The sequence below is a fragment of the Lutjanus erythropterus genome, chromosome 4 (genome assembly GCF_056507025.1).
Source record: "Lutjanus erythropterus isolate fLutEry1 chromosome 4, fLutEry1.hap2, whole genome shotgun sequence".
Classification (NCBI taxonomy): domain Eukaryota; kingdom Metazoa; phylum Chordata; class Actinopteri; order Lutjaniformes; family Lutjanidae; genus Lutjanus; species Lutjanus erythropterus.
This window is the reverse complement of record NC_139320.1, coordinates 35,024,165-35,047,133: the sequence shown is the minus strand read 5'-3', so window position 1 is coordinate 35,047,133 and position 22,969 is coordinate 35,024,165. Positions and strand designations below refer to the sequence as shown.

General features: G+C 40.0%; 1 protein-coding gene across 2 annotated transcripts in view; it reads right to left on the bottom strand.

Moving 5' to 3' along the window:
- The window catches only part of ift80 (intraflagellar transport 80 homolog (Chlamydomonas)), a 53,265-nt gene extending 30,710 nt beyond the window's left edge, over positions 1 to 22,555 (bottom strand). The window contains exons 1-8 of one of the 2 annotated variants that reach the window (XM_084717796.1): positions 22,180 to 22,555; positions 21,990 to 22,048; positions 21,115 to 21,338; positions 18,361 to 18,471; positions 18,132 to 18,200; positions 12,766 to 12,875; positions 11,052 to 11,141; positions 10,824 to 10,961 (exon numbers count right to left, since the gene is read on the bottom strand). In XM_084717796.1, coding sequence (XP_084573922.1) covers positions 10,824 to 10,961; positions 11,052 to 11,141; positions 12,766 to 12,875; positions 18,132 to 18,200; positions 18,361 to 18,471; positions 21,115 to 21,338; positions 21,990 to 22,024 — 777 coding nt within the window. In that variant the 5' untranslated portion in view covers positions 22,025 to 22,048; positions 22,180 to 22,555. The remainder of the gene's footprint in view (positions 1 to 10,823; positions 10,962 to 11,051; positions 11,142 to 12,765; positions 12,876 to 18,131; positions 18,201 to 18,360; positions 18,472 to 21,114; positions 21,339 to 21,989; positions 22,049 to 22,179) is intronic. The other variant, XM_084717795.1, reaches the window with a different exon arrangement.
- Positions 22,556 to 22,969: the final 414 nt, after the last annotated feature.

Below are 22,969 nucleotides of genomic sequence, written 5' to 3'. Positions count from 1 at the left end.
TTGCATCTTGGCTAGTCCTCTATAATATGAAAAGCCCATGAATATTTTTTCATAGAACTTACACAACCACAGGTATCCACATAGCAATACAAACACACACTTTACGTTGAGTGCATAAATTGGGCATATGTGCTGACAAGCCCATTACTTCTCTGTGGAGGCAAACATACAAACATAGAACAAATTACACCAAATGGAGGAGCCAGTCAATAAATTAGTCAGCGTCAAAGCACGGCACCATTCTGATCATTGAGGAAGCCAGCAGAAAGGGAGGAGGAACCCTAGGATGCAGCCAAAATTAAACCTTTTCAAATCATCCTTTTCTGGACTTTGGTCCATTGCCTCCAGCCCGGCCCTAGTCCTCAATAACAGCCCTTAATGAACTCTGGGTCGGCAGTAAAGTTTGAAGTGATACCCCAGTTACACACTTGCTCTGCTTTTGCTTATTTGTGTGCACTACTGAAGCCCTTTATTTGCTCCCTGCCTTCGTCACTCAGTATTACTCCTTACACAAGTTTATCCCTCTTTCCTCTCTTTCTGCTTCTTTCTCTCCGTGAGTGTGACATGTTTGTCTAGCTAGTGGAGGTAGTGATTTAGTGCCGCTAAGAATGATGACTCTGCCAGAGGGGCTGGCAGGGCACTGTCTCACTGTCATACGCTTTACTCAAGCTGTGGGGAGAGGGAGGGAAGGATGGAGGCGTGGAGAAGTAAAGAAGAAGAAAAGAAACGGGAGAAGGACGAGAGCAGAGAGAGAAACTTCAGGGAAAGAGAAACCACCGTCTTTTATGGAGACCAATCCTCTAAGCCTCACTGCCTAGCCCAACTTTACAGGATATATTGGACAGTTCCACACTACCCCGCCCCCCACCCACCCCTCCAACTGCTCTCTTTTCTCCGCTCTTTTTCATGCTCCCCTCCTTTTTGGGTTTCCAACAAGGCAAGCCTTTAGCCGAACTCTGGAGAGGTGTAAAAGTATTACCATGTCAACAAGTGCCTTTTACTCTAACCCACTTTACACACACACACACGCACTCACACTAAAAAATTGGGGTCAATCATCTGCAAGAACGACCTTAGTATACACTGTTCCACAGAGTGTGCCAGAATAAGTTCAGCAACACAGAAATCCAAAGCCTGTTCGGCAAAAAGAACCTGGAATACAAAGGAGAAACCATTATCCTCACATTCTGGTAGGGGAAACTAATGAGCTCTTAGGGATGATAGATTAAGTCTACACGTATGTTCTGCATCTTACACTTTCTAAACTGGGCTTCAAGGAGCCTGGCAACCTCATCAAAATGTGTTACAAGGAATCAGTAAGAAAACGGTGGAGGAAGACAGCTCCAAAGGGCGATACGGACCCTAATTGCCCTTTTCAGAACTTGTGGTCTCTTTCTGCCAGTTCAGTGTACGGAGAGAGAGCGGGCTTACGACAGCAAGAGAACAGAGAGGAAGAGGAGTGCAGGGAGCAAGAAATAGCATGCAAAAGCACAGATTTGTAAGGGGAGGGAGGGAGGGGTAAGGCAAGTGGAGAGAGAGGGAGAGAGGAGTAGCCCTGCCCAGTTGCCTGGGGAGAAAACTGCTCTGGTGCTGACTCAGGACTCTCTTTGTTTGACAATGCTCCCTCGCTCTCGCTCTGACACACTCATGCTCTCAAACTTGCTCGTCTTTTTTCAAACCCTCAGTCACCATCTTTCCTCATGTGCACATGCTCTTTCTTTATCAGACTTTGGCCAATAATTTCACTTTTTTGACATACTTTTCATCTTCTCTCCTGTTTAAACTCACTCCCCCTCTCTTCTGTTTTTTGTGTGTCTCTCCTACTTCTACAGTGACATTTTTCTCCATCTGAACTACACTGTACTAAAAGTCCCCTTCTCATGTGATGAAAGCAGATAAAGGCTTGCAAGTCTAATAAATCTACAGTGGTTTCTTTTGCCTTTTCATGCTCCACTAACAGTGGTTCACGATCAGGACCAGAACTCCAGGCCGTTTTATTCTCTTCCAGCAGCGGCAATTTCCAGATGTTGGCCGGCCAGTGGTTGGCAGCAAACTGCCAACGCAGGCTCAGGTATATGATGGAGGGGGGAAACTGTTCGAGGGACTGATTTGGGGCTTTTCCATCGGCAGTTTTGGCCCACCGAGTTAATCCATGCTGCGCTGATTTGCTTTTCCATTACAATTTTTAATGCACTGAAAGTTTTGTGTACTGAACTTTGATACCGGAATTTAATACCTGAGTAGTAAATCTCACCACTGTCAGTGAGCAAATAAGCAAGCTTGTACAAAGATCTAATAATGCTGGTGATTGGCTCATGTAACACACCATAGAGGAATGCAGGAAAAACCATAAGTTATGACCAGAGACTGGAATCGCCATTTTGTTTTTTTAGTAGTAAGTAGAAGTAATTTATTTTTTTTATGGTTTTGGTATCAAAGAAGTATCATTCGGGGACCAGTATCAAAGCTAAGGTATCAGTACCAGTAGTGGTTTAAAAATTTTTGAATAATACCCAGCCCTAAACACCAAGCTGTGACAAGTCGCGCCTGAGGAGGATCATCTCTGGAGCAGGGCCAAATGCGCCGAACTTGCCACTTAGTGGGCTGCAGTGACAGCCTGCCGATTGCTGCCAACCTGTGATGACCCCCTTCTCCCCCTCAAACAAGAGTATGCTGTAAGACTGAACACATGTACGCAGTAGAACAGAGTGAAAAAGTGTTGCGCATTCAGCTCTCAGTACTTTTGTAGCTTCTAACTGAATCCCTGTGGTTTGAAGTTTAGTTTAGCTTTATTTTACTGTTTCTTGTTTGCTTTCAGTCAATAGGAGTTGTGTTAAGTTACTGCTTGTGAAAACTCAACATTTCCTGATTTACTGCTTCACAATAAAAGCAATTAAAATAACAAAATAAGAGCAGACTTTTATTATGAAGGATTTATAGGAAACAAAGTGTTTATCCACAACTTTATAGCCATTGGACTCAAACTAAGCTTGTCTTCAGTTACATGACACACCTTCAAGTGGGTAACCCTGTTGTAATGGAGATGCGAATCCCTGCTCTGCTGGGCTGATGTGCCCAGTCAAATCAAGCCAAGCCAAGCCAAGCCAGCACATGTATATGGAAAAGGGGTAATTGAGAAGACAGGGAAGCCTTTAGTCTGGCAGTTAGGGAGAGGGTGGCATGTCACAGAGGATGAGAGTCTACAATAAAAAAAAAAGACCACAAGAAGACTGGCAGACAAACCGACAGTGAAGAGTGATAGACTCTCTGAGAGAAAATAATGGTTGGCAGCTATAAGGATGCCAGACAAAGATCCTATAGAGAATGAGGCTACATGTTAAAGAGGGAGGGAGGAGAAAGAAATAGGGAAAGAGAGGAGTGATGGTGATTCCAGCTGGACATGGACTCATTCCCAGAGTGGCAGTGCTGAGCATGGCTCACAAAGACCCTAAGGGGACCCCCTGGACTCACCCAGAAAAAGGGAGGTAAAGAGGGCCGGAGGGAAAAGGAGCCAAAGGGGGGGGGGCACTGATAAGCACGAGGCAGTCCAACACACCCTGACACAGTGAGGAGGGAGGTGTGAGCAGCAAAAAGGAGGAAAGATAGAGAGAGATTTACACTTAGCCTCAAAACGGGAGAATTCCCTCTTCAAAAAGGAAAGTGTTCTTGTATCTCACAGACAAAGAGGAAGGAAAATGATGTAGTTCAATCTCCCACTTAAATTCATACAGAGCAAACTGTTAGAGCAATGTACTGGCACAAAGTACTCAGGATGGATAGACAGATAAGAGAAGGAGAGAGTGGAGCTGGCAGAAAATCACAGCTAGAGATAATAAATCATTGATTTTCATGACTGTATGAAATAACAGCAGCATCCATGAGTAGATACCAGCGGTTTTACACTTTTATAAACTCTTGTCTTGAAAACAATGCTGCCATTATGCGCTATTACTTTGATACATGATTTATAGCTACTCATCTCCCAAAACTGTGTGAGGGTGTCAGCTGCTATCACATTGTGGAAGAAAGACTGCACTCCCCTCAGAGGGAAACATTTTAGTTACTACACATGACAAAGATGTCAGAAGAAAACAGGGCTCACAGTGCATTCATGTGATGTTGGAAAAATGTTAAAAAATTACTTCCCAACCGGAAAATTCACATAAACGCCCCCTCTAGTCAGAAATACAACTAGGAAAGTCAGGGAATGTTTTGTTACACAACTTGCCAATTTGTTGTCAGTTGACGTCATATATGCAAGGCATACGAAAGTAAATGTATGATATTAAGTTGTAAACATTGCCGTTCACAAGATTACCAAGATTAATTATAGAAGTTATTTATTAGCATTAAGTGTGATAACAAGTCAGGTAAAGCAATATTTTAGCGGTTTTAGAGAATGTACTGTGGCAGCACTTATGCTGCTTCCAAATTACGACTTAAAAGCTCATTAACACACAGAAGTCAGAAGAGTGACTTCCAACTCAGGAAATAGCACCATCCGAGCATGTCGATGTAGCATCACATCAGAGGCTAGCATTAAAGGCATCTAACAATCCCACAACTGGGGGAGTAGAAAGAGGAGGGGCAGAGAGGAGAGTATAGGAGAGGAAATGTACAATGGTTTATCAGTAGGTGTGAGACAGAAACTTGGATTGCACCAGGGCTACACTCAGCTACGTCTTCAGTAAGACCTCAGTTATAGTAGACCAGCAGCCTGGACTTTTGTCACAACGCAGTCATCCAGCAAGGTGCTACAGGGCCCTGCATTATTTTAACCAAGCGGCAACCACTGGAGCTGAGAAATTCAGATACTGCAGAAGAGCAAAACACTGCAGTTCCTTGAATGGCCACTAGAGAACTCCATATTAAAATGCACAACTTTACGGAGGAATCTTTTTGGTTTAAAAAAGAGTAATAAAAAAGGCTAATTTCCCCCTTCATGACAATGGTATGAGGGGTGATTTTTTTTATAACTCATATGTTATATATTATATTAAGTCTTTAAGTAATGCTTAGTTTGGGGTGTTCTCATCTTGAGACTTAGTGGTAGAGGACCTGTACCCTTGGTGGGTATAAACAGCTCATGCTAAGGTAAAATTTTTATTTTCAGATTATCAGACACAAATGCAAACATACTTCTGAATATTATATTCAATTTTTTCAACATTCTGCTAATAAATTCCTGTACATCTTACACACCAGATCTTAAGAAAATCATATATTGTTCAGGAGTTAGAGGAGCAAAATGAAGCAGCTATTATATTTATGCATGTGAGCATGGGTGTACAGTGGAGAGAGAAAAACACAAGCACAGGGAGGAGAAGGAGGAGGCGAGGGGGGGGGGGCGGAGAAAAAGACGCGAGAGGGTGCTCGCCTGGCACAATGAGTCCTACTTGTTAGCCAGTGACAGTGTCAGGGATCGTGACAGGGTCCAGACGCTAGACACCAGCTGCAGCGCCTCGTAAATAGACTGCTGTCTCGCAGGCACATTTGCACGGCAATGGTTGCAAACACACGCGCGCGCACACACACACACACACACACAGACACACACAGGCATGTGGGCACATGCATATACTATGGCAGGCACACAGACAGACACTGACTTATTGTCTCTCCCAAATCTTGTAAAAGGGACAGTGAACCTCTTTGTGCAGTGTGTCCTGTTAAAGCTCCCATGAAGAGAAAATGTAGTCTGCACACAAGAACTCCAAACTCAACAAAATCACAGCTAAAATAAGTAAATGTATTAATAATTCAATAATGTATTCAATAATAGCTACATGTTGGTGCTGTGTAGAAAAAGAAACTTTGAGTGGCTTACTGGAACAACACAATAAACTTTCACAGTACTTTTGCCTCGATGTAAACTTTGTGTGCATGTGTGTCTGTGTGTGTGTGCTTTCCTCCCTTCCTCCATGGTGATAATGAGGGGGGTAACACACTACATCTGCCCTGTGGTGCGAGGAGGGAGAAAATGTGCAGGAGGAAAAAAGGGAAAAAGAGCAGGAGAGAGTTGAGAGTTTAGGGTGAGAGGAGGAGAGGCGAGCTGGACAGGAGGTGAAGGGGTTAAATGCGCAGGGCTGATCCTGCTGAGCCAGCAGCAATACGTTAAAGTGCAAGGTTTCATTGTAGCAGATACAGAATGAAACTCCTTCCCATTAGTCACGCTAGTAACTGAAAAGACTCTTCGTGCTGCTTAACCCTTACTGTGCCTTGCAAACAAACCACAGCAACAACACAGGTAGAGCTCTTGTAATTGGTTAATTTAGGCTTCTGTGTTTGTGTGTAAACTCATATGCATGTTGAGTTTACAGTCATTATAGTGCAGTGTCTATATGTGTGAAAAATTGAACTTTCTCTAACTTGATGCATGAGAGGGTTGCATGTCTGAATTCACACACAGAAAGCGATGGAGTGACCTTTGAGGAGGATTTTCTTTTTCTAAACTCTTTTTTTCTGCCCCCCCCCCCCCACCATCCACTTCTTGAGCAAGCCTCCCACGCCATGCTACAGTACACACTGTCTCTGAGGGGCTTAGGGAGGAGAAGGCAAGCATACCCTTCCTCCAGTTAGAGCAGGGCAGAACCATAATCATCGTAATTATCATCATCATCACACTGCCTTAACCGAGATGCACACCACAGCAAAGCAAGTGGTGCAATGACGAAACAATGGAACAAACCGACCACGTAAACAAACACATAATGGGAGGACGTAAGGTGAATCGGGTCATTATGAAAAATAACAGAGAAAGTTGTACACTCTTAGAAGTGAGGGTTCCAGGTTCTTCCTGAGGTTCTACCCAGAACCATTTGCTGCAATCCTGTGTTGAAGAAAGAGTTTGTCTAGGGTTTTTTTGTAAGACTGACTAATCCATTAAGAACCTTCATCATCCAAAGAAAGAGTTCTTGTAGGATTGTTAAAATTCCTTAAAAGAAAGAGTTTTGGTCAAACTCCCTATGTGGGGTCTAGTTAAAACCTCTGGAATAAAAAAGAGTTCTTGGTAGAACCCCCTGGGTGGTTTCTTGTTAGTGCCCACAAGGTGGAAAGGTTCTAGAGAGAACCCCCACAAACAGTTATGGGTAAAGCCATTACACCATAGAAAGGTTCCCTGTAGAACCTATTACTGAGGGTTTTGTGCGAAACCTTTCACAGATGGTTCCAGATATACCCCCTTAAGTTGGGTTTCAGTTAGAACTTTCTAAAAGGGTTCCAAGTGAAACCTTCAGAAAAGGTTCTGCCAGGAGCCAAAAAATGTTTCTCCAAAACGAAGAACCCTATATAGTTCTAGTTAGCACCTTTACTTCTAAGACTGTACTAAGTTCTGTCTATTATAGTTTTAATAGCACGATAATTTCTATTTTTGTTTACACAAATTAAATGGATACAAGCTGGCTTCATTCGAATGATTTCATCAGCTCATGGCTATAATCTGGCAATTTTCCTCAAAACTACTTCAATCACTGGTTCAGATAACCAAAAGCAAAAGGTAAAGAATAAGGGATTTCCCCAGCCTCCATTTGGATGTTCATAGTCTACAAATTATATTAATGTAACCAATTCTAAATGCATACAAACACACACCTTACCCTTCTGGAGAAGACATATGTGTTGGCTCAAGCCTCTCTCCAGCCCATTTGTTTTAGTGCTCCAGAAAAAAAGCCATTTGATCCTAATTAAATCAAAATGGAGCATGAAATGCCTGGTGATCAGCACACAAAAACCCAGCCCTGGCTGTTTGTTTTCATTACAACAGGTCTGAAACAGCAATACACTGACATCCCAGGGTAAACTCAAAGAAGCCCTAAATGTCCCACGAGGGCAGAGCAGGGAACCAGTAATATTGTTCCTGGCCAAACGTTCAGCAATAATAAAACAACAATTACCATTCATCATTCTCTCATTTCCCCTCTCATTACAACTCCAGTTACCATCAGCACCAGGTAACAAGAACATGTGGCATGCAGCCTAATGTGGTTTACAGAGATGAACAATGTATAGAAAGCATAAGGCCTATAAGTGAGACTCATAATATAAACCACACTGCACTGGAAAAGCTGACTACAGATGCTGTATGTTTCAGGGAAAAGAACATGACTGAGTATAAAAGTAGGGCTGCACGATATGGTTATATATGGACATTTGTTGGGTTGTTGTTTTCATCCATCTGCAGAACACGATTTGTAGGCTAGGGCATCTCTGCAGCACAATACTCACTCATTATAATGCTGCCTGTCACACACTTCTCTTTCTTACTCAATAAACTGCAGCTTTTGTAATGAGAATATTGCACTTTGCCATATTGTGATTTCGATAATATCTATGATAAAATATAATAATATCTATATATAACAGACTCCTACAGTATCTAGAAATAACATGGTCTTCAAGCTTCTGCCTCTGCAAAGATTGTCAGCAACTTGTCATTGTAGCATCTCAGAGACGTTAATAATGTCTCGTTCTAGTTATTGGGGGGTAATGGTTTACACCCATTTTAAATCAGAGAGGTGAAACCAGAAATTCGGTTATTTAATGCTCTATGCTCTATTGTTATTCTTATATTACTGTAATTTTGGAGCAATCTGGCACAAGAATTTCCTTCGGGATGAATACAGTTCTATCTTATCAATTCTTATCTCATCTTAGTGTTACTTAGTTAATGCGTATGTGTCACTTTATTTTGTGGGGGATTAGGGTTTTAAGGATACATCAATCTGGATCAATACATCGCTTCAGTCTTCAATGATCTAATATGATCAATGCAAAGTGAAAATGGTCAACCTATAGCATCATCTTTAAAGGGATAGTTCTGGTCACAGGCCACCATTCACTTACATAGTTTAGGAGATTCTTCAATTCTATTTTTTCTGTGTACCTCCAGCAGTGCTTTGTGGATTACAAAATTAAACACAGCCTTAAATTGGCATGAGATTAAGTAGATAATAACTGAATTTTCATTTCCAGGTGATATATGCATTTAATTTGAAATGCCCTTGACATATCTGTGTCACAATATCTGGAAGAGTTCATAAAATCATTAGTCAGCCTGAACAGAGTCGAATCAAAACTATATCGTGGCCAACTTTGTGATATCTGCAAATATTGTTTTGTTGGGAAAAAAAACCTGATACAATAACATATCCATATGAAACGTTATGCCCCTACGGAGGATTGTGTCATCTAGCTTGCTGAATGCAGTATGTTAACATATTTGCTTTTTATATAAGATAAAGCTATAACCACTGAGACATTAATTTGTGTGCACCTCCTACATGGAGTAAGAGCCAGGGTGTACTCAATCAGAACTCGTTCTTATGACATGCTGTCTGATCTGTACTGAATGAAAAGTCAGCTGTCTTTGGAGTTGTGTATCGATACCAGTATCCTTAAACTGATATCAATGGAGGCCTTCATTTGATATCTCTGTTTCTAATTAATTTGAAACTCACCACGAATAATCAAGTATTCCTGAACTAATCCATCTGCATTTCATGCATTTAGTTTTATCAGAGCCACAGGTGTGTAGTACTCCATCAAATACACCATGCTCTACTTCACCATACCTAGATTGTTTGAGTTGTAGCTGCTGCTGTAATGGGCCAATGACATGTTGCATTAAATTGCGGAATGCTTGTGGTGATTGGCTGCTGGCAAAATCATACAAATAGTCATGTTTTTATAGATCTGGGTACAAAAGATTCAATGCAGGTATTGTTTGACTGGAGAAGTTTTGATACTACTTGTACTATTTTTTTCCCAATTGATACCTTAAAGGTATAGTATCAGAAAGGTGGGAGATGCAAAATTCTTAAAATACAGAGATAACAGTCACATTTTCGGACAGTCTTGCCTAGAAGGCATTCATAGTGTTGCACTCTGTCGTACACACAAAAAGTGACAGAAATACATGTGCCAAGAACTGAAAAAGAGGGCTCAAATCTTGGCTGCTCTCTAACCTCTGCTCATAGCATGAAGTGGGTATGAATGTCGGATTTTCAATTTCAGAAAGTTACAGAAATCGTTGGCGACGGCCCCCTCTTATCAAATACTGGAAAAGTGTTGGGGCTGAGGGTTTCCAAACCATCTGACAGGCATTTCTGACATAGTATACTGACCCTTCAAACCTGCATCTGCATAATCTTCTCACTTTTTACTGGGGAGGAGACACCTATCAGTGAAATTACATGTTGCAACCTTTGATAGAATGAAAACATCCATTATCTTGTCACACAATGGCGTATGATTGCCATCATCGTTTTACCAGTCCTTGGTCATATGTGACAGGGCTATTAGACTGAGGACAACTAATTTCATTGTTAATGCAAGAGCACTTGAGAGTGTGCTGCTTGGAACGGTAGTGAATGGACTGCCTTGCTGGATGTGCAAAGCAGTATTGGTGTTTGGATTGTCTGACTATCAGCTGATGTGGCACAAGACTTGCAAATCCTGGACGAACTAAATCAAAGTTTTATTATACAAAAAACAACCAAAAATGTAATTAATTCTTCAAGTCTGAAAGGCACAGATATTTAAAATCTAGGCACCCGAGCAACATTTCAATAGTTTTTTGGCCAACTCTATGGAAAAGTACAAATCTCCTGTGACATCTTTCAGTTTTTCCTCCTGCTTTTTGAAACAGTTGTGCTCAGCAATTGCCTCCACGTCTCCAGTATGAACAGTTTTGAGTTTCTACAGGTGATAAATGTTCACATCCCATTGTAGTTACAAAATAACATGACATTCTATCGGGAGAGTCGTGACAGAACAAAACAATTAAAATATAAGGAACTGATTAAAAGTAAAAGCAATTTTCTTACTCCAGTCTTGTCACAGAGCCGCAGAGTGTTGAAGGAGCCCACAGAAAACACCTCTCCGTCTGGCGCCCAGGACAAAGAAGTGACTGGGTAGTCGTGAGATGAGGAGGAGAAAAGTAGCCGGCCAAAGCTGTCCCATACCTGTTGAGGGAGGACATGGTTTAAACACAGGAAAAAAAAGGCTTCAACACACCCCCAAGATGTCTAAAAGTGCAATCAAACACCGCCCACCTTATATTTACAGTCTTCTCCACCTGACAGTATGAGGTCATTGACTGAATTCCAGTCCACCTTCAGAACAACCCCATCATGAGCCTTCCACTAGAGAGAGACAGAGGAAAGAGAGAAAAGACACTTTTAACACAAGAGAATGACGCTATTCATACGTAACCTCTGCGTTTTGTTGACAAAAAGTGTGAGAGATCTCCAATACCATATATTCCCCAACTTTTACCTAGTCCAAAAAAAGAAAAAACATAAATATACACAGTGGTTATAAAATAACAACAAAGACTTAAGTAAATCATGATGTTCAATCTGGGGCTACAGCGTAAAATGTAAAAACAAATACTGAAAAATGTCCATCCCGGTTTTCAAAGTCCAAGGTGATGTCTTTAAATGTCCTGTTTTGTCAGTCCAAAGACCAAAGATATTCTGATATTAAAAGATATTCAGATAATAAACGGAGAAAAGAAGGAAATCTGAAAACAGCGTTTTAACATACCTTAACAAATAATTGATAATGAAAATGGTTATGAGATTAATTCTTTTTTTTTACCACTTGCCTGGTCAGGCTAGTGTGTTGCTAGGTCGTCTAGCCAAACACAAAATTGTATTGCATTGAAGCACGGTTAGCCCTGAGTTTGCCAGGGGCTAAAAGCAGCCAGTGTGAAACAGGGCTTAAAGATTAGAAGAAGATGATAATCAGCCAGGTTAAAGGAAAACACCAGTATGGCTTTAACCAAGAGCTAGAAGAAGGGCAGTGTAATATAGTCAGTCATACAGGTCTGAGCTTTGCTTAACCCTGGCTTAACAATGTCTGTGTGAAAAGAGGCTAAGTTATCCCTGGTTTAACTCTTAGCCTGGGGCTAAGGATAGCCCTGGGCTAAGAATACGCAGTGTGAAAAGCCCTGTGGAAATAGGTGGTAGATTTCAGATGCAAAATTATGATTTAGGATTGAGTGGCTGGAATTTTAACATTTACTGTCAGTGGCTGGTAGATGTTTTTTGTTTTTTTTAAAGTAATTTCTCACCCTGAAATCCTTTTTATATCAGTAATCACACTAGGCAAAGTCCAACTCATGTTTAACCCTGTATTGCTGATGACACGCTGATTGAACTCACAAAGGTTTAATTTGCATCACTGCGTCAGTCTCCAGGAGGTCTCAGGGGATGTCTGTAAGTGTGTGTGTGTGTGTGTGTGTGTGTGTGTGTGTGTGTGTGTGTGTGTGTGTGTGTGCCTGCACATGCATATGTGGCAATAGCTGAGACAGAGAAAAGGGTTGAGAAGGTGCACATTAAACCTTCCACTGTTTATCTAAGGTCCCAGGTGCTATTCAGCTTCAAGAAGAATAATAAACAAATGTACAGTATACATGAACAAAAAAAATACTCACAAGTGCGCAAGGTCCTCAGTGCTACATGCTTTGTTAATGCAGAAGCACTCAGACACATACAGATCTATTGCATTTTAATTTATTTTATTTAGCCTTTATAAAGTGATGCAAATCAATGAACCTCAAGTTTAATTTACAAAGATCTGAAGAGGCAAAGTGAGGCCTAGTGATGTCAGGTCATTTCTGCTTTACAAATTTGTTTCCCTTCAGTTTTTGATAAATTTTATAATTATTAATTAAGTGATTAAGTTAGATGTACAAGGTAATTTGAATCTTAAGTAACAAATGTAGAATTTTACCACTTAAAAGAATACATAATGTTAGTGTACCTGTATGACTTTGGCGCTGGGTTGCAGAGGCTTAATGACCAGTTGTCTTCCTGATGTGTAGAGGATTCTATCAGAGTCTGGACCCCAGGCCACAGAATACACTGGAGACCCTGGAAGATGCAGAAAAACAGGTACACACACAATGAAATCCTCAAGTCAAGAGCAACGGATTGGGCTTCAGCACATATGAACTTTGACTCTTCCTTGATGTGATATTTAAAAGTTGTGAATGAAAATTGTGTTTGTATAAATCTCTCTCTCTCCCTGACAGACTGGGAGTTAGTATGAACAAAGCTGTAGGATACAGCAGTGCTAAATCCTCCTGTTAGAAGGTATCATATTCACTCAGAGATCTCACCTCATTCAGCCTATGGAACAGCACTTAGCTCGCAGGCACACCAGCTGAGAAAACCTGCCCAACCTCTATAGTATAAATGCAAGTGTGTGTGTATGTGTGCCTACGTGCACATGTGTGAGGGAAAATGTATGCAAGTTGGGTTTGTGGCTACATGTGTGTGAAGGGGAGAGGGCCTGACATTTAACCCCACTCCAGGTGCATGTGGTTTCTCACAAATGCCAACTGGTCACATGATCTAAATCTGACAAAGGCGATGAGAGGAGTTGAGACAAGTTCCTCTCTGCTCCCTCGCGCTCACTCACTTCCAAACTCTTCCTAGAGCTAAAAAAAATGGGTCATAGAACTGAAGAAGAACAGCATACTCCTGTACACTACACAATAAATGTGTTGACTAGAACCGTATATAGGCCTTTTCGAACCACATGGAACCACCTGTTCTGGTTCAACCTGTAACCTGTCGGAGTATTTTCACTAAAAATAAAGTTCAGAACCCGACAAGTTGGCATATTATACAGATTGATGCCAGCTTGTTAAATAGATAGCAACAAGGTTCTAAGAAACATTACTGGTTCAAGAAACAGAGCTAATTTGGTGGAAAGGGGCCTAGAATTCTTTGGCTTGCCCCCATAGGAGAAATTTCTTCTTGTTTCCCAGTAGAACCCTTCAAAAAGATTCTACCTGGAGTCCTTTCAGGGTGTTCTACCTTGGAACCCCACATAAAGGGTTATCCATAGAACTATTTGTGAAAGATTCCACCCAGAACCCCCTATGAGTGCTTCTAAAGAGAACCCTTTTATGGTGCAATGGTTCCACCTAGAACCCTCTTTTTGGATTCTATCCAGAACCTCTCCACCTTCTAACAGTGCCAACAAGAATCCACCCAAAGGGTTCTACCAAGAGCGGTCTTATATTCCAAGAGTGTTGAGCAAAGCACAGTGACCTATAGGATATCACATGCCCACTTTGGTTCCCATGGAATACGTGCTGTTTTTTGGTACCTGCTGAGAACCAACTTTACAAGATCTGAACCAATTTATATTTGAGGAAATGCAACAAATGGTTTAAAAATAAGATCACTAGGATGGAGCTGGTTCCATGTTGGTGAAAAGGCTTACATGAGAACCCTTTAATGGCGTAATGGTTCCACCATCTCTGAGGATTCTATCCAGAATATTTGCACCTCCTAAGGATGATGGGGGTCGGGGGGGGGGGGGGGGGGGGGGGGGGGGGTTCTACCAAGAACCCTTTTATATTCCAAGGGTTTGATCTTGAAACTCTGGTTCTTGAACTGGTTCAGGTCAAGACTCTTGGAACCTTGGTGCTACATAGTGAACCAGCCCACAGTTCCACCAGTTTTGAGTAGAACAACTGTAATCATGGATGTCATCAACAAGGTGTGGCCTGTAGAATATGACACACTGACTTTGGGTCTCAAGAAAAACTGGGAACCAAGAAATGTTAGAAATGCTCTGAAATGTTCAAAATTAGGTGCTTGAACCACAATGGGGCCAGGTCCATGTTGGTGGAAAAAAACTTTGTGAGAACTTCTAGAGTCCCTTTCTATTGTGTTGTGTCACCACCCAGAACCCTCTCTGGGGATTCTATCCAGAAACCTGTCCACCCCTTGAATTTCATCTAAAATCCACCCAGGGCATCAAAAAAATACCCTTTTTTTAGGGTTTAACCTATAATCCTTTTGTCCTCCGAGGGTTCTACAAAAAGCAAATTATTTTCTATAGATGAGGCAAAAACACAAGAATACAAGTAAAATGAATAAATTAAGGGGATCCCAGATAAATCTACATTTAAAAAAAAACAATTTGAAACATGGGGGAAGATTCTTTTAGCACCCCTGCTTTCAACAATTCTTGAAGAAATCTTTCATCTAAAAACGGTTCTTTGGATGAAAATTGTTCTTAACAATTAACGGAACACTTAGTCTTACAAAGAACCCTCAATGACCCCTTTCTTCAAAAAAGGCTTCTTCAGAAGCAAATGGTCCTTGATATAACCCCAGCCCAGAAGACCTGTTCTGGAACCCTTATTTCTAAGTGTGTGTGTTTGGAGTTGTGGGCTCTGAAGAGAAGCAACACCTGCAGTGATCAGCGTGCCATGTGGAGGCTGGTGTGTATCTGAGGCAATGCTTCTATATCCAGGTGTTCTACAAATCTGTCGTCCACCACCCAGCAACTCATTCTCCAAACAGCCAGCTCAAGAAAAATGTTCCTTCATACTGGGGCTGAATTGCTGTTCCCCTGCCAACTTTTCCACAGCACCCGTTATTCAGCAGGAGTGTGCCATCCATTTCCCCAGAAGCCAACTTTCATCCAACCCCTTTTCTTTTTTCTGTCCCACAACTGAGAAGAAATGTTTAATAAGTCAAAAAGCACGATGAATCAATTAATAAGTAATACATCTGTAATGTGAAAGCTGGATAGAGAAATGTATCATTAGGAGTCTTTTTTATGGCTTTTAATAAAACTCCACTCCTATAAAGCTTTGAAACTTTATTGCACTTTTAATAAAAAAACATAAAACTGAAAGAGCGATTCTGCTTTTGGTTGTACTGAGCACAATTAGATCCCAATAGGCCTAACACATACACACACACCACACACGTGTTCACACAATCGCACTGCCACGCAGAGAGAGGAAAAAAAAAACACATTTCCTCCTTGATTGTCATTTTAAATTATCTGGCTGGAGTTAAAAAGACAGTTTCAACACAAAAGGAAATCTTGCAGATCGCTCCGCAAGTGTGTCGGTTATTCTGAGTCTGGTGTCAAACAGGAGGAGCCAGATGAGGAGCTGAACTTCTGTGTCATAGCACTTGGAATTAAACTGAACTTTTGGTCCCTCTTAATTGGGTCTGTGCCTCTTGCTGTTTTTCTCTGTCTTGCTTTCTCTGTCACAAGAATAAGGCTGTTAAGAGTATTAATACTTGTTCAATACCATGCATTTAAAATGATACGTCTGTTAATTATGATACCAAAAGTGCTGAAGCTACAAATGAAGTGAATGTTCATTCAATACCTCAGTTCAATCAGTATTTATTGTCCTGTCTGAAAATTGGCTTGCAGCAAAACCAGACAGTATTCAGTGACTGATTCTGTACCAGCACAGTGTGCAGGCTGTTAATTTATTAAAAAAAAAAAGAGAGCGAGAGAGAGCGAGAGAGAGAGAGAGAGAGAGAGAGAGAGAGAGAGAGAGAGAGAGAGAGATTGTGTGTGTGTGTGTGTGTGTGTGTGTGTGTGTGTAAATAAATAAAATACTTTTTTTTTCTTTTTTCCATGGTGTCAAAAGAGGTATCGTGTGCCATTTTGTTACAATCATACTATATCTAAGTTTAAAATTCTGGCTACAGAAGACACCATTCTTTTGGTCTTTTGTAGCATCAAGAAAACATCATAAAACTCTCTGTCTTGAATACAAACTTGATACAGTGTTATGTTTCTTTCTCCAGGAAATTATATTTGGCCAAGTGTAAATAGTGCGCACACACTTGCATGCAGAGAATACATTAAACGGATTAAACGGGAAAAACAGGAACACTAGTGTCTGCTGTAATGCAAGTTTAATTTTGAACACTCATGGAATTATTGTTCCTTGGCTACAGCTGATTAAATTTTCTGGCAACAGCTGTCCTTTCAGGCAGTGAAATCAATGGTCCTAAACTTTCACCTCTATCATTAAAAATCACAGCTGCTGCAGTTTAAAAACTGCACTCTTTCAAATTTTGCTATGAAAACGATATACTTTTTAGCCCTACTTTTACTGAGTCCACCAAGTCTCACAAACTAAACAGGCATCAGCAGCAATTATTGCTGTAACACACGTGTTCTACTTTATTTATTAATATTTGCTTCGGTGCATAACATTCTTCCACAATGTCCGGCAGCTGTCCTGAATTCTACTTTCAACTGTCACTTTACAACCATTATTCCAATTTTATTTATTTATTTATTCCATTTTACATCATATATTTAGTTAGCTATCATAGCTTTAGTAACTCACATCATTTCACTGACTCGCTCTGGTCCATCATGCTAGTTCTACTAGTTGTTCCCTGCGCTTGTATCTGAATAAAATAAGTCTGAATCACCTTGGGTGTTTGGCCACAATCAGATTTCATTGTTCTTTTAGTTATTGGCTGAGTTACTGCTTCTTGTTTACTTTTGAATGTCCAATAAATCTATCATTGCAAACTACAGTGCAAATGCAAACCTGTTCCTGACTGGTATACAGCAATAGGAATTTAAACACACTTTTAATATATCTAACAGTACACACTTAATTTTATTTTAAACCCCATGACAGTGGTAAAGTAGTGTAGAGCTACTGGCTGCCACTTCTGTTGAAAATTCTGACAAAAAATGCAGAGCCTTGTTTTTTTTAAGCCAAAACCTTTATGCTGACTTTTTTAGTGAAAATTGTGATTTAAAAAAATATACTTAATTTGTTTCTTGTAGAACAACAATTTCAATTGCTTATATGAGATTAATTTACTTTATATAAGTATTTGAATAGAAAATAACTGCAGCATTTTCAATTACATGTGACCCACTGACTCCAAATCAATGGCAAACATTTTTACTACACTGAACAAACAAGACACACCTACTTTTTACTGATTTTTGGTGGTCTTGTCTTCACTTTTCAATCAGACTCTGTGCTCGTTCATTTTAAAAAAAGAGGCACAAGAGTGAAATGTGCAGTATTTACTGCACCTGCAACTGAGTGTTTTTATATTTATTCCTGTGCCAAAACACTCACTCACTGTCATTCTTCACAATCTTTGTTTTTTATCATTTATTCCATCCTGGTTTAAAAGTTTAAACCCAACTGACATTTTGTCTGTCAAATCATGATTTTATCATTTAAGCATACTGTGTATGTCACGCTCTCCAGCCTTTGCCACCTTCTTTCTCACAAACATCCTAAGAAACCGTAGATCCATACTGCACGTAGCTTAAATTCAGTGGAGTAAAGCAAAGGTGGTTAACCTTACCTTGGCTGGCCAGTGTTGAGCGAAGCATCCCACTTTTTGACCAGATCTTGATCTGCCCATCCTCTCCAGCTAAGTAACCAGAGAAACAGTTGAAATTGACCTCAAGGAAATAAATATTTAAACAACCGAATTCACAAAATTAAAATCTTAATTAAAATGTTATAAATGGCTGCTTAAACAAGTATATATTAAATGACAAAGAAAGTATGCATGTCCCCGTCATCCTCACCTGTGATAAGAGCAGTCCCATCGTAGTTCCATCTTCCAGCCAAAACAGCTCCCTTGTGTGCTTCAACACTCTTCTCAATGCGCCCTGTCTTAGAGGCCAAGTGGAACTTCCCTGTACAGAGACAAAAAGAGGCTCACTGTATGGCAATTCCACACTGCAGGCCTGGGCCCTATAACTCAGGAATGCTAGTGTCGGCTGTAATCCACTGGCTACTATGTGGATGCCATCTTACAGAAAGAATATAGAGATCATGGTTTCATAAATCTGAGTGATTCGGGTTACTGCGTGAGGCAAATGGGCTGAACAACTTTTACTACCAATCCAGAACACTAGTGGGGAGAAAATATTAAGCTTAAAAACTCAGCACTAAATCCAGCACTATAAATAACCATATAATAACTATAAATCACCTAACACATGATTAGCAACAAAGTTATATTTTCTCCTCCCAGCTAAATTACAAACTTATAGCATAAAGCAGATGAGTGAAACTAAAGGGTTTTGGTTGGTTGAATTAGGGCAATTTTGTATTTGCAAGACACGAAGGGTGATCAGGCATGGAGACAGTTATTGAAGACGCTGGCCTAACATATACTTTGTGGCAGTGTGTATTAAAAAATTCTGAATGTTCTATGTAATTTCTGGTGGCCTAAAACTGCAAATCAGCAGGCTGCTGCTGCTCTGTCCCATTTCTAAATTTGGACATCCCAACAAAAGTGGATGTTACTGGTGCAGCAGGTAGTGAGTGTAACAGACATGTAGAGCTGCACTGAAGGACTCAAAAGAGGAAAAAAAAAGACTTTGCTTTTGTGTTTGGACTTGTTTGCATTTTTGTTACAAGGCAGGTGGTTTTATGATATTTTATCATAACAAAATACTAACCATTTGCTATTTTTGTTCTACTTATACATGGCATGATGATGCGTCTGTGTGAAATTTATTAGGACGCTGCATCGTAGCTCCACAGAGCAAAAGAGAATGAGCTGACGGACTGTTGTTCCAAACAGAAGGCCCAGCGACATTTTTCATGCTTAATTTAGCCCTCTTTGAGACAAGTCTACTTCCATGCCACACAATACCCTCTCTTAAAGAAAGGAAAATGATGCATCTAAGCTATGAAATAATGTGTAGCCATGGGGAAATATGAGGCATGCCAAAATAAATGTGTACTTATTAATTAAATGTTTAACATTGATTTAATGTTGTAGAATATAATATACAATATTGCATAAAACCAATTTCTGACCCAATATTTGTAACTGGAAAAAGGTCAAACTGCATGTGACTACACAAAAAAACAAATTTAATATGCTGGCAAGGGAAAGGGAGGCTGACTAATCAAGTAAGGTTAGGAAAAGCCACAGCATTAATATAGAGTCCTCCCATCCAATAAAACCCTGGCTGTTGCACTCCTTTCTTTCCAACTATATGCTACAGATCTCTTGGAAAATGTTAAATATCCTGTATTAAAATTTGTAAAAAAAATCTTTCGTTGCAAACCAAAGTTGCAAAGAATAAAAATTTCTGACTGTCACGTTTTGTTTTCAATGAAAAACAAAAATGTCTTTGAAGAAACAACTACAGCAATACTGATATTTGTGTAACTGTAGGCAAGAGGCAGAAGAAAGCTGCAAAAGTGAATCGTAACAGAGTTTTCACTACTCTCTGGTCTGCCAGAGAAAATTGCTGCTTCAGTTTGTGGGTGTGTTTATGCAACCCTACACTGCCATTAGTGTTGTGACCACACATTGCCTGCCATAACAGTACATCCATATTCTGTGTGTCTATATCTAATATAGGCCGAATAAGAGACATAAGAGGCCACGTAGATGCACGTCACACAGACCGTGTTGCCGAGTTTAGCATTACAAATATACAGACGCAAAACAAAAATCCACCTTCAGAGCATTGATATTGAAGGCGTAATTAAAAAAAAAAAAAGAGCAGAGATGGACTCTTTACTGCCGGACTAAACTAATTTTCCTAAAATGAAATTGTGAAAGAACAAAACTGTTATACACCTGTAGATCAACAGGTGTGTAGGAGAGGGCCATAAGTCTAAAATGCAGGACAAAAAAGCCTAAATGATTTTATTTCATTATCTTTAATTTCTAACAACATTTTGGTACAACCTTCCTCAGGTCATTTTACAAGACCTGACATTAATTCACCAACATATTTAAATGGTCTCTCTTTTTTCCCTGATGAAGTCTGTTGCATGAAAACAGACGTGTCCATAATTAAAAATCGTTGGCCGCAAGCAAAGACACTGTTCTGCAGTTTTTTTGTTCACTTAAGTGAAACTTTGAAAGTAGATATGCTTCTCTTAAATTGATTACTCTGTTTAGAGAGAGAGATGTTTTGCTGCACAAGTTTCAAACTGGTGGTGATTCCACAACTATAAAGAGTAACTGCTGAGTTGTTGCCTAATTCTTTTAATCAAGCAAGACCATGTCAGTCTATTCAGCATAAAAAACAAGCTGAGGATTAAAAAGACCTAAGGCAGACCAGAGACAAGTGAAAACTGTTATCAGTTATTATGTTTAGTTAGTTCATAGTTAGCATATGATTATTTCTATTCTACAAAAACATAATGCTGTTCAACTAATTTTATCTCCCTGTCTGAGTAAATCTGAAAACAATCACAGACCCGTGTCATGTGTTTATTCACTGAATTCACAACTTGTGAAACAAAAACTGACATTCTGTGAGCAAATTCGGAGAGAGACCCCTACAGAGAATAAAGAGACTTGCCATCAGTGCTGGTAAGGACAAAAATCTCAGTCTGGTTCTGTTTCTTGCCACCAACAGTTTTGGGGAACCAGTGTAGGTCAATGGGGTAAATGTCCTCTGGCAATTTGACAACTAGAGTGGTCTCACTGGTCAACAAGTTCCACTTGAGGATCTGGTGGTCCTCACTGCATGAGTACAGCTCATCTGCTGTGGTCCAGCCAACACAACTCACGAGTTCCTTATGTGATCTGCTGTTAAGGAAAATGATCAAGGTGAGATATTAGTAGGGCTGCACAAAATGGTAAAAAAAGAAAAACATATTGCAGTTACTTTGACAGATATTCCAATATAATTTACAGTTAATGGGAATGTTATTTTTGCATCACAAGTTTTATCTTCACCTGAAAAAATAAAATAGAATAAAATCATGATGATGTGACATTCATTGGGGTCAGGCCAGGGCATATTTGCAGCACTACTGTACTTCATCACAATGCTGTTTTGTCACACATTTTGCCTTTTGATAATATTCTGATTAATTGTGTAGTTACTAGGGTATACATTTTTAATTGAAATGCCATGGTAGCGTCTGCAATATATAATAATAAAAATAATAATAAATCAATCTTCTGGTAAAAAGAATGAACAGATTCTAGATTTGGTACAGGTTATGTGTTAACTAAAGCAACAAGGAAAAATGTTTATTTCCTTTGCCAAGCAATAGGAAGTAGCCAATTATTACAATTCCATTACTACATCTAGTGGTTCTAACAGCAAAAGCTAATAGTGACAAGAGCAAAGTTTTGGATGTTATGTTACATAAAAACATATATTTGAGCTTTACGGAAACAAAAATATAAGGATGGATAGCTAAGCACATCATAAAAAGGATATGTTTGGGTTCCTGTAGCAGCGATGTTTTCAATCTCATGGTGGATGCCTGCTCTGTTGATCCCTAAACGAAGAAGAACTTGGCAGTTAGTGAACAGTAACTTTCATATTAAAGCACCTTATCTCACACTGATGTCAAACTAACAGACAAAATGAAACAATATATCAGACTAAAACTATCAACCGTAGTGTTACCCCGTAAACGCGTCGAGTCAGTAGTTGGCATGCTCTGATTAGCTGTAATGGTGAACCAAACAAGCGTCTACAGTTGCTACGGTACCTGCCACCGTTGCTAACGCCAATCCCTAGATGTCCCCGCGTCGTGCCTGTGACTTGAATGCTAACGTTAACTTCGTTTTCTGGTTAAAACAGACATCGTTCTGTCGTTTCCGACTGTACTGTGGGACGACCAGCGATGTATGCGTGACATTTACTCCAGAAAAAGATGAATGAACAGTCGATACAGCAGAGAGCAAGCCTATCCATCACTAATCTGCAAATTGATGGCTAACGTTATTAAGGCTACCCTTAGGTAGCCATTTAATCTGGGTCATAAACAGCTTGAAAATTTAGTTATCGCGACAGTTCCAATTCTCGCCTCCGTGAAACAGTCGAGTTTCGATGGGAACCCCATGCCCGTGTAAGATCTCGCGAGAGTGATCATTTTAACCTGAACCAGTATTTCCCCGAACCCTACAAAGTGTTTTCTGTCTCTAAACCTCCCCAAGTTTTGATCACAGCGTTGCCTCATTATCAAAAAATATTTAGTTTGTACAAAGTGCATAATGATGGCAACAAGGCTTACCAATCTCGCGAGACTTTCCCGAATCAAGGGATCCCCTCTAGGCACGACCCGGATATTTCGAATTATTTACCTAAGTACAGTATGACATCTTTTAAATAAATGCATTCAACGGGACTCATTAAACTCAAAAGACAATAAAATAAATCGTTGATCCATCGATCGATATTTCCTGAAACGTAG